Source organism: Hylobates moloch, unplaced genomic scaffold, assembly GCF_009828535.3.
Source record: "Hylobates moloch isolate HMO894 unplaced genomic scaffold, HMol_V3 SCAFFOLD_2, whole genome shotgun sequence".
NCBI classification, from domain to species: domain Eukaryota; kingdom Metazoa; phylum Chordata; class Mammalia; order Primates; family Hylobatidae; genus Hylobates; species Hylobates moloch.
The window spans coordinates 14832958-14847663 of NW_026652277.1; the positions used below are offsets into that span (position 1 = coordinate 14832958).

The window sequence follows — 14706 nt, forward strand, 5'->3', positions numbered from 1 at the left end:
GTGATCTGCCCGCCTCGGCCTCCCAAAGTGCTGGGATTACAAGCGTGAGCCATCGCGCCCGGCCGCAAAAAGAACTTTTTAAAAACTTCATTTGGAAACCAAAATAAGCACTCTACTTTTACTGGCTCTTTCTTTAGTTTTCTTAAAATGTTAATAAATACCCCTAAAGTAGTGAAGAACAAGTATCCCCCTGCCCTCTCAAAAAAAGAAACACTAAAGGAAAAAACTATGGGAATTTCTTATATTAACTGAATCCCCAACCTTCTCTGGGAAGGTACTATATGAGCTGGAACACTGAGGGAACACAGCCACGGGAATAAAGAAGTCCCTATTTCCCCAGGGCGTGTGAGTTTAAGCCAGGAACAGAAGTGCACTAAACAAAACAGAAACTGTAAAGGTGACATCCCAATTCAGTCCTTGACTCCAGCCAGGTTTTTCCTAAGGCTGGGAAAGCATGACAGGCCACTAACTTACTCAAAGCATCCACAAGGAGCCACCATCAAGGGCGGATTGGGCATAGGCTGCAGCACTGGGGTACGGGAGGGCTGAAGTGGGTACCTCCCGGCAGCGCTTTCACCCAGGAGATGCAAAACCAGACTCTGTGGGCCATGTCACTTCTCACTGGAACCTGGCTTCGTGCAACTCTGAATGATGGTGATGCTGGGGGCAGGGGGCAGAGGCTCCAGAGAAAGGGGTGCTGAAATGTACGAGGCTACAGGTAAGGCAGTCAGAAAAGAGATGATTAAGCCATGAAAGAAGCAAAAAAGAAAAAAACTTGTTACTAATTATACTGATGCTATAAAATAAAAGGAGTCCTTTAAGGGACTTGAGAGAATCGAGTTCCCAATTATTGATTTGCAATATTCTTTAAGCAAAGAAATGTATGATTTTTAAAAAATTAATTCATTGACCCATTACACTGGTGAATTTTGGTGCCAAAGGTGTTCAGGTTGGTAATCAATCTATGACTTATAAAGAAAAAGACCTTGAGACATTATCAAATTACTCTTATTGAGAGTCCATGAGACTGTAGTTTAGTGAAAAGCAACAGATTTACAGTCAGATAGACTTAAAAGCCAAGTTTGAATTTGAGTTATGGCCTGGATAAGTTATTAAAACTGATAAGCCTCAGTCTCCATTTGTTATTGTAATGAGTCAACCAGGGAAAATATATAAAGCCAGGCGCGGTGGCTCACGCGTGTAGACCCAGCACTTTGGGAGGCAGAAGGAGGGTGGATCACTTGAGATCAGGAGTTCAAGACCATCCTGGCCAACATTGCAAAAACCCATTTCTGCTAAAAATACAAAAATTAGCCAGGCATGCTGGCAGGTGCCTATAATCCCAGTTACTTGGAAGGCTGAGGCAGGAGAATCTCCTGAACCCAGGAGGTGGAGGTTGCAGTGAGCCAAGATCACGCCACTGCACTCCAGCCTGGGTAACAGAGCGATACTCTGTCTCAAAAAAAAAAAAAAAGAAAAGAAAAGAAAAATACATAAGCATATGCCAAGAGTTCAAAAAATTAGTTATCATTTAAAAATGTTGGGCCCTATATAGCAGAACAAAACTAAAAACTCTACAGCCAAAGTCCTCTCAATGAGAAGTAGAAAAAGAAAAACCTTCACATATTCTTAATACATATAAAATAAAGACAGTTTGAAATAAATTTGTCAATGGGAATTAAGAGCTATTGGAATCCATTCCGCAAATCTTTAGTAAGTTACAAACACGTGCAAGGTACCAGGTATCCCAAGGATCATAGACTGAAAGTGCTGTCTCCATGCACACAATCTACCTGTGAGTAGACAGGCAGACACACACTGTGTTCTGCAGACATGTTTTGAGGTGTGTCTTAGTTCAGCCTGCTATTAAAGAATACGATAGACTGATTACTTAAAGAACAGACATTTATTTCTTACAGTTCTGGAGGCTGGAAGTCCATCAAGATCAGGGTGCCAGCAGGGTCAGGTTTTTGGTGAGGGCCTCATTCTTGGCAGAGGAACAAAGCGCTGGATTCTTTATCACTTTATAAGCACACACTGATCCTATTCATGGGGGCTCCACCCTTGTGAGCTATTTACCCTCCAAAGGTGCCACCTCCAGACACCATCACGTTGGGGATTTAGGCTTCAACATATGAATTGGGAGGCAGATACAATTCAGTCCCAGCAAGGGGCCAGCATTGTTCACTATGTCCTTCCCTGAAAACTCCCTTTGCCCACAGGTTTCACCAAAGATGTGGCCCTCAGTGGCCATGTTGTACCACACAATTCTCTCCTACCCCTCCCTTTCCCTTCTCCATCACAGTGGACTGGATCATGCCTGGATAATCCCTTTCTTAGCCAGAAACCAGTGAGATCCTTTCTGGAGAATCTGCACTAAGGAACAGATGCTTGGGGCAATCTAGTTGACAGAGAGGGAGACAGAAAGGGAGAGAGGTTAGAAAGACAGATGGACCTTGGGTACTTGACTTTCTAATGTTTAATTCTAATAAAGTCCAGCCATACTTTATTTTCAGATAACCTATTGTATATTTAAATAAAACCGTTTTAAAATATTGATTGACTGATTGATTGATTGATTGATTGAGACAGAGTCTCACTGTCGCCCAGGCTCACTGGAGTACAGTGGCGCAATCTCGGCTCACTGCAGTGTATGCTTATAAAGTGATCTCCATCTCCTGGGTTCAAGCAATTCTGCCTCAGCCTCCCAAGTAGCTGGGATTACAGGTGCCCACCATCATGCCAGACTAATTTTTGTATTTTCAGTAGAGACGGGGTTTCACCATGTACCCCAGGCTGCTCTCCAACTACTGACCTCAGGTGATCCACCCGCCTCAGCCTCCCAAAGTGCTGGGATTACAGGCGTGAGCCACTGCGCCCAGCAAAATAAAACCTTTTACTCGAGCTGGCTGGTAGATGCTACACACACATAAAGCAACAGATGCAAAGACCCACATCTCCCATTTGTGATTGTGGACAAGGAATTTACCTCTAGGAGCCACAGCTTGGGGCAGGAGAATGAGGGTCTGCCCCAGCGGAGGGCTGGGGAGACAAGGTGAGAGCAACTGGGAAAGACGTCATGGGAAAGACACACTCACTAAGAGCTACAGGGCCTCTGGCAGGGGTCAGCGCCTTTGATCATAGCGGCTGTGGAAGGCTTCATGAAAGAAAGGACATTTGGGCTGACCTTGAATTTAGAGAAGAGGAGAAGAAAGATCAGAAGACTCAGAAGCAGAGGAAGCCACGACCCACAGAAAGGCGCGGACAGTAACAAATTCCTCTTGGTGAACAATGATGTCTGACGCTGAATTCAAAGTTGTTTTTTGCGCTACTCTGTAATCAGACCTCCCTCCCTCCCCATTAGCCACAAACGCTTCAGCAAATGCTGTGCACAATAGCTGGATTTTAGTGATTCCTGGGAGGAGAGTGGTGAGAGACACAGAACTGAAGATAACCGTGTTCCACCCAAGGTCAAATGGTGAAGAAAAAGAGCACCCTAAGGACACACAGGCACAAGGAGCCCAGTGATGGGGCAAGTTGGCTGCAGTGTGGGTGTGCCTGAGGACCATGAAAACCTAAGACCCCGAGAAACCCCCATGAACATGTATCAGCTCGGGCCATTTTGTTTAGATAGTAAAGGAAAGGTACCAGGCGTGGTGGCTCACGCCTGTAATCCCAGCACTTTGGGAGGCTGAGGTGGGGAGATCACTTGAGGTCAGGAGTTCGAGACCAGCCTGGCCAACATGGTGAAACCTCGTCTCTACTAAAAATACAAAAATTAGCCGTGTGCGCCTATAATGCTGGCTACTAGGGAGGCTGAGGCAGGAGAATCGCTTGAACCTGGGAGGTGGAGGTTGCAGTGAGCAAAGATCACGACACTACACTCCAGCCTGGGCAACAGAGTGAGACTCCATCTCAAAAAATAAAAAAATTAAAAAAAAAAAAAAGGAAAGGCGATCCCAGCATGTCAAAGGACATGGAAACCCCTTAGTAATAGAACAACAGGGAAAAAATGCCAGAAGCTTCTAGACTGAAAACAAATTAAAACAGGCAAAAAGAATAAAGTTACCTACAAAAGAAAGAGAAGCAGAGAAAACAGCATCTGGCCAGGCGCAGTGGCTCACACCTGTAGTCCCAGCACTTTGAGGGAACCGAGTCAGGTGGATCACCTGAGGTCAAGGTCAGGAGTTCGAGACCAGCCTGGCCTAGGTGACAGAGCGAGACTCTGCCTCAAAAATCAAAAACAAAACAAAGAAAACAACATCTGTACCAGTAAGTGCTGGAAGATATTAAAACAACGTTTATGGAGTTTCAAGGAAAACGATTGTTATCATAGAGTCACATGCACATCCAGGCTATGCATTACGTGGGAGGGGAAAAGAATGGCATTTTCAGACACGCAAGAACTCAAAATATATCATCCACACACTCTAAGAAAAAAAATCATGTGAGAATGCTGTTAAAGAAGAAAAAGAGAGGATGTGTTTTATTTTTTACTTTTATTTTTTTGAGACAGAGTCTTGCTCTTTCGCCCAGGCTAGAGTGCAATGGTGCGATCTCAACTCACTGCAACCTCCACCTCCCGGGTTCAAGTGATTCTCCTGCCTGCCTCAGCCTCCCAAGTAGCTGGGATTACATATGCCTGCCACCACACTTGGCTAATTTTTTTTGTATTTTCAGTAGAGATGAGGTTTCACCATGTTGTCCAGGCTGGTCTCGAACTCCTGACCTCAAGTGATCCACCCACCTCGGCCTCCCAAAGTGCTGGGATTACAGGCGTGAGCCCCCATGCCTGGCCGGGAGGATGTGTTTTATAAGGAACAATGGAAACCCATAAAAACAATAAAGCTGTCAGGAAAGTCTAAAATGTTTTTGTCAACAGGGATGTGAAACATGTAATAGTTAAGAAAAAAGTCTCTAGTGACACAAGGGCAAAAATAAAAGAATTACAATTCCAGGTTATTTCAAGTAAACCTAGGAAATGAAAAGAAGTCAAAATATCCTACACGATTTTTCTTCTGAGATGGTAGAATATTTTAAATAGCGGTTAATTTTTTGATATGGATAAAGAAATATAGACGAAAACATACTTGTTCAAAATGTACAGATCGCCAGGCACGGTGGCTCACGCCTGCAGTCCCAGCACTTTGGGAGACCGAGGTGGGTGAACTGCTTGAGCTCAGGAGTTCGAGACCAGCCTAGACAACATAGTGAGACCCTGTCTCTACAAAAATACAAAAATTAGCCAGGTGTGGTGGCATGTGCCTGTAGTCCTAGCTACTTGAGAGGCTGAGGTGGGAGGATCACTTGAGTCCAGGAGGTCAAGGCTGCAGTGAGCTGAGATTGTGCCACTGCACTCCAGCCCAGGAGACAGAGTGAGACCTTGCCTCAAAAAAAAAAAAAAAAAAAGGCATACAGATAATCCACAGAAGAAAACAAGAACGAAAACTAGACATATTCTACCAAAGACAGGAAATAAAATACAGATATTTTTGAGTACCAGGAAAGCTTATAAACAAAATTCAAAGACTGAATATGATCTGAGCTGTCCAGTATGATAGCCACCAGTCACATAGGGCTATTTAAATTTAAATTAATTCAAATAAAATAAAAAAATTCAGCTCAGTCACACTTGTCACATGCAAGTGCTCCATGTGTTGATGACCGCCCAACTGGATTACTATCACCCCAGAAAGTTCCAGCACACAACAGTAAGAGTCAGTGAAAGATACATGGTAACATGCACCCAGGTACAGTAAGATCCCAGCGATGTTAAACACACACACATATTAAAAAGTGAGTTCATTATCAGTGGTGACATCTCTGGGAAATAAGGTGACCAGGGGCTTTCACTCTACCTTATATACTTTATTGTTTGATATATATATTTTTATTTATATATATTTGATTTATATATCTCTATGTATTTGATATTATATATCTGTATTTGATATTTATATATCTATATATTTGATATTTTTTTATATTTATATATGTGATATATAAATATATACATATGAGATACATATATATATATATGTGTATATTTTTAGACAGAGTCTCATTCTGTTGCCCAGGCTGGAGTACAGTAGTGCGATCACAGCTCTCTGGGCTGAAGCAATTCTCCCACCTCAGCCTCCCAAGTAGCTGGAACTATACGCATGCACCACCATGTCTAGCTCATTTTTTATTTTGTCAAGATAGGGTCTTGCTATGTTGCCCAGGCTGATCTTGAATTCTTGGCCTCAAGCGATCCTCCGCCTTGGCTTCCCAAAGCACTGGGATGACAGGCATGAGCCACCACACCTGGCCCTATTGTTTGATTTTTGAATAAGCGTATTTTTAAAAAGTCATTAACATGTTTTCAAATGAAACAACAATTTCTTGAACTTGGAGTAGAACTTGGTTCTGTTAAAATAAAGTGATTTTAACTAGTATAGATGTATAGCGTACATTTATGCTAATAAAGATGGCAAAGTATGTGTCCTATATTTAGACAACCTCGGAAAAAGTTTGTTCTGGGCCAAACGGTGACATCACCCATTCAGATGCAAGTCTTAGCAGATACTTGATCATTTCAAACTGTAGTTCTTGATTTGAGGAGGTCCCTCAGGCAAAGGACTGTTGTTAATTCATTTTTCCATTTAGATTTATACAGATTGATAACAGATCAAATTTCAGAAAGGGCAGCTTTTAGTTATCCCTAACTTTTCCATAAGAAAAATCTATTGCAAGTCATAATATGTTTCTGCGTTTTCCCACTGATACCACACAGCTGACAAAGGGGAAGTTCCCAACTCAATTTCAACAATAGACAGATAAAGTCAGATACAACAACATAGCGCCCAAAGAAGAACTTCTTCCTTTTTTTTTACCCCCCTGAAGTGGGGATGGTAGAAGATAGGTTATGTTCTTTGTTAAAAGAATTCCAAAGTTTTCATCTTTGTCCAATACCAGATCTTCAATCTTTCTAAGAAAAAGAACCCTTAAAAACGTCTTAGGCCGGGCACGGTGGCTCACACCTGTAATCCCAGCACTTTGGGAGGCTGACGTGGGTGGATCATGAGGTCAGGAGATTGAGACCATCCTGGCTAACACGGTGAAACCCCATCTCTACTAAAAATACAAAAAAATTAGCCGGGCGTGGTGGCGGGCACCTGTAGTCCCACCTACTCAGGAGGCTGAGGCAGGAGAATGGCGTGAACCTGGGAGGCGGAGCTTGCAGTGAGCTGAGATCACGCCACTGCACTCCAGCCTGGGGAACAGAGCGAGACTTGGTCTCCAAAAAAAAAAAAAGGTCTTAACCCTTAAATACTAAAACTATTTCATGTCTACCCCAGGGACTAATTTAGTCACGTATCTGCCAACAAAGACATACTCACCTATGTTTATTTTGGTTCCTATATAAATCTTCTTAGTAGCTGCTTCCAGTGATTATTGAGGGAAAAGCTCTCTTAATGGAAAGCTACGAGAAACATCTACTTTTCTAGGAAGTATATGTGCTCTGTAAGTCAATGTTGGTAAAGCAAGGGGAGAGATTTAGTTTTGTTACGAAAGTTCCACACGAATTCTATTTGACTCTGTCTTCAGCAATGGACAACAACATTAGCTCAGTAAGAGATCATGACCAATACCAAACGCATTTCATAACTGGAAAAGCCGGACATCAAAAGGATAGCGAGAAGACAGTGAGTTCTAAATGATTCTTCAACAATTTGCCCTGTCCTCAATGTCCCCAAAGCCCTTCAGAAGAAAGTAACAGAAGGCAAGAACATAGCAAAATGAGGGAAGTATTAAAGATCCTTGAGCATCTTAACCTCAGATCCAACCGTGAATGAAAGCTCCTAGGAAATTCATCCTCCAGGCTGGGCACCATGGCCTATAATCCCAGCACTTTTGGGAGGCCGAGATGGGGGGATCACCCCAGGTCAGGAGTTCAAGACCAGCCTGACCAAGATGGTAAAACCGCGTCTCTACTAAAAGTACAAAATTAGCCGGGTGTGGTGGCACACGATGTAATCCCAGCACTTTGGGAGGCCGAGGCGGGGGATCACCTGAGGTCAGGAGTTTGTGACCAGCCTGACCAACACAGTAAAACCCCGTCTCTACTAAAAATACAAAATTAGCTGGGCGTGGTGATGCACGCCTGTAATCCCAGCTACTCAGGAGGCTGAGGCAGGAGAATTGCTTGAACCCGGGAGGCGGAGGTTGCAGTGCACCAAGATCGTGCTATTGCACTCCAGCCTGGGTGACAAAAGCAAAACTCCATCTCAAAAAAAAAAAAAAAAAATCATCCTCCAGGTCACCTCTTTCGTACCACTGCCACCCATAGCAGAACAGAAATCTTCAGTAATCTGGACTATTTCTAATAATTCATATAGGAAGCTGGACTGAGGTTAATTTTTATCTATGTAGAAAGTCTTTCCAGGCTCCTTCAAGCTCTTTATAAAGACCTACTCCCTAATTCTAATTGCAAATCATGTGTTAAAGTAAGTTATATAAGTATCTCTTTAGGCAATCCTCTATTAGCCTGGTTCTAATTGCCGCGTATTGTTTGAAAATAATAAAATTATACTTGTCTGAATATAGTCTCACTAATTAAAACTGACAACCCCTTCTTCTCCCACGTTCTTTGTAATTCATGAAAGTTTTATAGTGGTTTGCCACTTCCATGCTTGGGTGGACCGAAAAGTTAAAGAGTACATTTAATTCTTTACACTGGCTTGCACCTGTAATCCCAGCACTTTGGGAGGCCGAGGCAGGCAGATCACCTAAGGTCAGGAGTTCGAGACCAGCCTGGCAAACATGGTGAAACCCCATCTCTACTAAAAATACAAAAATTAGCTGGGTGTGGTGGCATGCGCCTGTAATCCCAGTTACTCAGGAGGCTGAAACAGGAGAATTGCTTGAATTCAGGAGGCGGAGGTTGCAGTGAGCCAAGATTGCACCACCGCACTCCCAGCCTGCGTGACAGAGCAAGACTCCATCTCAAAAAAAAATAAAAATAAAAATAAAAAAGGTACATTTTCCATGAAAAACAAGATATAAAGACAGTGAGACTCAAGTATTTTATAATACTTATGCCATTGCTTTTAATTAAACATAAAACATATGACATTTCATTCATGGGCTCTTAGCATTATCTATAAAATGAAATACCCTTTTTAGTCCATGAAGAAAATTCCATGAAAATAAAAGCATATGCAGTTTTACATATTTACATACTTACATTTTGGTGCAAAACAAGACTCTAAGTGGGTATTTCCCTTTTATCTGAGGCTCTTGTTTCAACTTAATATGTCTAAAACGACTAGCAAATACATTACACTGAGTGGTGGGGTAAATGAATTCTTGCAGGCCACAAGGGTACTATTCAGTAAATTACCTCTCTGCACTGGCCGCTGCCTGGTGGCCTCAAATTGACAAACTGCCTTCAAGAGGTGAAACATGTTCTTACTGATTCATCCAAAGGCTCATTATTTGTTATTTATTTAAACTGATGGGAATGAAGAGGCCGAGTACAGAAAAAGAGTCTTTCAAATTTTAACATTTACAAACTTGAGCTACTTAAAGAAAACCTAGGTTTCTACTGCGATATCATCAGTACATGAGCCAAATAAAACACATTTACTCCCCCAAATTTGGCACACATTGTCTAAATTCAAATCCAAACAGGCAAACCAAGGAGAGCAGTCATTTGGAGTTTTCCTAATCTCCTTACATTTAAATAGAGTACAATACATCCATTATGTTAATCTTTTCCCACTAGAAGCTATTAACATGGTATCTGCTCTTGGTTAAAACATTTCAGTCCCTGGGGCATCTCTAAATTTTGATTAACCTTTCTAATATATAATGAATGTGCTGATATACAAAACTGAAAACTTCCGAAGGCAGCACAGATGCCTCCGGGTGCTACTCTGGAAACTTTAGCTTCTTGAAAGGTGTCGGGGGACAGGCTCAGATCAATGCGCACACAGATGAGGAATTCTTTGTACTAGGGACATTCTCAACAGTGTAAGCAAAGAAGTCCTAATCAAGCCCCCAACCTAGAATATCAATCAAAGGAGGAACAATAAACAGAAATTACAGCAGAGAAGATAAAAGTCCAGCGTCTCTCCAGAAAGATAACACAGGTACTGAAGCTAATCCATCAGCTTGCATCTGCACCTGGGCCCATTTCTGGCAATAGAACTACCGTTTCAAAAACATATTTGTATTTAGCTATCTATCACAAGCACGTTTCTATCCCTGCATAAACAGAGCTCAGGTTCAGATTCCTGTGCAATCTCCTTTCCTCTTTTTTAAAAAAAAATATTCTAGACTCGAACATTCGATACTTGCAGCCGCCACTGAAGTATTCACAGCAAAAATAAAAGCAACTTGCAAATGGGAGATGCACATAGTCAGCTTTTCTTTTTCTTGATTTCTTGTTAATATTTTACAATGAATTAGAGATCGGTCAAAAGTCCCTTTCTTTAATAAATCTTAAAGTAGACAAGTAGAATGCAAATGATTTACACTTTCAATGATCAATCATTTCAAGAATCTATGAACTGAGTAAACCATCTGTGACTCAGGCCTCCCTATCATGTTTTTTAAGCTGACCCACTTCTCCATCACTCACCATGGTTCGAAAAATCTCACTTCTAAGGGTGTAGCAAGAACCGCTCTGTGCCAGCGCATAGTTTGAATCCAATAGGGTAAAAGGGTAATGCAAACAGCACTTTAAAAGGACACCAGTTTTTATTTAAAATGCCCCACTGCCCCTAAAAAGAGAGCATCAACACCGGCCTTCACCTGAAGCAATCCTTTTCTCCAACAGAAGAGCAAATCAAGTCTGCAGGGTTCGGGGGCAAAGGCAAAGGATTCAGAAACACGATCAAGTGTGAAAATGCGTGGTGCATCGAGTTTTGGAGATCAAATACCAGCTTTGCAAACGGGATGCGGCCAGGTCAGCGGGAGCCCGGTTCAGGGGGTCGGCCCTGCTCTAAAGAGCTCTAGTGACACGCGAGGCGGTGCAAAGCCCAGTATCCCCAGCAGGGGCCGGGCCCGGGACCCCCTCGACGCCAGAACTTTGCGCAGTTCGCCGCCGGCAGCCCCGACACCACCAGGGGCACCTCCACGCCGCTCCACCCACGTCTTTGCCCATTCTTTTCGGGTGGCGGCGGCGGAGAGGGGGTCTGAAGGGACTTAACAAGAATGGCAGGGGGCAGAGGAGGGCGACCTCCTACCCTAGGCTGCGGCCGCCACAAAGGGAAAGGCGTAGCGCCTCTCCTCGGCGCCCACCAGAGCCACCCGCGGGCGAGGGCAACACGCGCCTCCTGGGCCAGGCCGCCGGCGGGGATGGGCGAGGCTGGCCGGGGGCGCGCGGCAGGTGACAGTAGCGTCTCCCCGCCCGGGCCCCAGCCTCCCCGCCCACCTCGGGCCTCGCCTCCCCGCGCACTGTCCTCTCCCGCGAGCCGCGCGCCCTGGACCTCACCATGGGATCGGCGCCACGGAGAAGCCATCGCGGGGCGGAGCGGCCGAAGAGCCCCCAGTCCTGGGAGCCACCCCCAAGCCGGAGACCCTGGCGCGCGCGGTCCCCGCCCTGTCGCGCCCGGTGCGCCCGCGCGCCGCCCCTACCCTTTGGCGTGCTCCGTCTCCTCCTCATTGTCCCCGTCTATCCCGCACGTGTCCTGGTCGTCCAGTTCCAGGCTCTGCTGGCTGGCCGCAGACTCGCTGTCCTCCGCCATCGCGGCGGCGCTGGCTGGGGAGGCGGTGCTCGGGGCTGGGGAGGCGGTGCTCGGGGCCGGGCCGGCGCGGCGGGGCGGGCGCGGCCGGCGTGGCCGCAGCTCCCTCTAGTGCCTCCCGCCGTACTGCTTGGAGTCGGAGCCCAGGCGCTGCGCCCCGCCCGCCCCGCCCCGCCCTCCGTCCCGCCCCCCGTCCCCGCCCCGCCCCGCCCTCCGTCCCCGCCCCTCACCGTCCCCGCCCTGCCCGCCGGCCCCGCCCTGCCCCGCGGGGTTGAACCCCGCCCACCTCTTCGTCCCTCCCCATCAAGCCCCGCCTCTCCCCGTCCCGCCGGCTTCAATCCAGCTCCCTAACCCCGCCCACCTCTAAGGCCCCTCCCCTCCAGCCCCGCCTCTCCCCGCCCTGCCGGCTTCAATCCCGCCCTCTAACCCCGCCCACCGCTGCAGCCCCTCCCAGCTGGCCCCGCCCCGCCCCGCCCCGCCAGCTCCAACCCTGCTCACCGCGGCCAGCCCTGCACTGGGCCGAGTCCTGTACATCGAGGCCTGCGCGGTGCCTCTGCCTGGGACTTGGCTTTCAAGGCTGCAAACGTACAGACTTGACATCCTGAGTGGCGGCATTTTTGGAACACAGGCCATGCGATTTTACTTCTGGACGAATTAGGGAGCGCTCCCAACCCGTGCAGAGGTTTTTGCCACACAGGACTAGGCACTCAGGGCTGGGGCTTTCCAGGAGCTCTTCCTGCCCCTCCACATACATGTTAACAATTCCATTTCGCATCTATCTATCCATGTAATACATTATAAAATCAAATTCAAAGTCAAAACAGAGTATTTCCAACCCTCCACCGCCCTGTCCCGATCAGGCTTGCAGCACTAAAACTCTTGACAGAAATTTTTGAGCTACCCCTGCTTTCCCTGGACACTACTACGGACGGCTCAGACCAGAACAGACATCTTGAGGGACATGGGGACGTGTCCACAATGCTGGGGGATTGGACAGTTTCAGGTAGGCCACCCTGGCTTTCCCAAAGTCAAGGTCATGACCTGGATTTCCAAGCAAACGTGCACAGCCTTCTGTGCTGAAATTGCCCGCTGTCTCTCTCAGAAGAGGGAAGGGAGGCACTCTGTAGTATTGCCAAATAGAAGACCGGTGAAGTTCAGCCTTTCTTATTTGCTATTGCATTCTGTACAGAGCAGCCCTGTCCTTTGCTTTGCTGAAATGATCTTGTTCAAATGTGCTGCTAGGCCACCGGAAGTCTCCGCAGTGGTTTTGCAAAGATAATCATCAGAACCCGCTCAGTGAGGAAAATGAGACTTTAAAGAGCCACCTGAATTTTTTGGTGTGGGTCCTTTATTTGCAGAAGATACTAGGAGCATTTTATGGCTTTTTTCCCAAGGGAGACTATGTCTTTAAAACGCAATGAGCTAGAAGTATCAAAAGATGAAAACTGCAGAGCGATTTCAAAGCCCGTCAGCTGTTTGGTGTTGAGACAACTAAAATTCTGTAAGAAGGGCAAATGGGGCCAAAACACAAAAGGGAAAACAATATTGCCTTTAACGACTGCAACTATTTCTGAGGCAAAATGTCACATGTCACCTCTGTGAAACTTTAGGATAAAAGCAAATACAGATGAGTGAGGTTCCTGCAGCTCATCTCTATGAACATGGATTGTTGGAGAACCAGTAGCCCGCTCGGGTAACCAACAGGAAACTGGCCAGAGCAAGCCTATCAATCAAATCACCCACTCTAACCTGCCAGAAGGGTTCTCTAAAAGAGTTTTTAAAACTTAAGGCAAAGGAAACTCAGCAGACATATATTTATCTGAATTTTCAAGAAGTTTTGACTAAGAACTGCTCTAAAAAAGAATAAGAAAACAAATAATCCTGGAAAAATAAAATGAGGGCATCAAAAACCAGTGAAACACTAGAAAACAATGACAAACAGGGAACATCTGTTCCCCAGAATGAAAACAAGTTGGTACAGTACTGGATTGAAGTATTATATAATACAAATGTTTTACAGCATTAATCTTTGGAAGGAGGGAAAAGTTTACAGATGACCCTGGGGCTTCCTAAATCTTACTGTCCTGTATAGAAACACTATGTTCCTAAACATTTTTACTTATTTCCCTGGCTTAATTCCAGAATTTGGAGAATTGGAACCAAGTGGCATCTTCCAGCATCTTAGATCTAAAGTTTATTTGGTGGATGAGAGCATTGTAGAATGGCTGCCAGTGTATTATTTTTTCAAGTTTCAGTTATTTATTAATCAGTGTAATCTCCAATAGATTATATCAACATGATTTCATTCATTTAGAGGAGAACTATTTCCTGGTGAAGTGGAAAATTGTGCGGATGGATTCTGGAAGAACTTCAGTCTAAAGCAGCTTTATAGTGAAACATTTCATTTGGAAATCTGGACCTTCTTTCTTCAGTTTGCTGTGATCCACATTCATTGAGTAGAACTTGTACTGATCATCGGGACCCAGTTTGTTCCAGGGATCTGGGTGATTCTTTCAGTCCCAACTAACATCTAGATTGAAGAATGCCAGACGCAAGAGATACAGTCCTGCTCCAGTACCTCTAGCTCCAATAAATACTAAGAGGGGGATCAAGTTTGGATGCTTCTTGGCCTGACCGATGATCTGGTGGAGCATGTTTGTGGCAGAGGCCTCCGATTGGAAAGGAGAGAACCAGCCTAGCCACCAGGCCCTGGGCTAAGTAGTGTCTTGCCAGTGTATTTTAAAAGGCCTTTGGGAATTTTCTATTCTGCCTGGCCCACTCCTGCTACAGATGTAAGACTATAGTTGTACAATTGGTCTTGTTTCATTTAAATTATTTTAACTTCTTTTTTAATTTTGGTAAAATACATACAACATAAAATGTACTATCCTAACCTTTTTTTTTTTTTTTTTTTTTTTAGACGGAGTTTCACTCTTTTTGCCCAGGCTGGAGTGCAATGGCACAATCTCAGCTC

At 45.2% G+C, this 14706-nt stretch overlaps 1 protein-coding gene and 1 pseudogene across 3 annotated transcripts in view; both read right to left on the reverse strand.

Moving 5' to 3' along the window:
- Positions 1-11757, reverse strand: part of NMT2 (N-myristoyltransferase 2) — a 63452-nt gene extending 51695 nt beyond the window's left edge. For 2 of the 3 annotated variants that reach the window (XM_058431921.1, XM_032162631.2), the window contains exon 1: positions 11626-11757. In XM_058431921.1, the coding sequence (XP_058287904.1) occupies positions 11626-11735 (110 nt within the window). In that variant the 5' untranslated portion in view covers positions 11736-11757. Of the gene's footprint in view, positions 1-2989; positions 3076-11625 lie in introns of those variants that run through there. The other variant, XM_058431926.1, reaches the window with a different exon arrangement.
- A 1327-nt stretch (positions 11758-13084) lies between these two features.
- On the reverse strand, positions 13085-14447 carry LOC116474691 (cytochrome c oxidase subunit NDUFA4-like; annotated as a pseudogene).
- Positions 14448-14706: the final 259 nt, after the last annotated feature.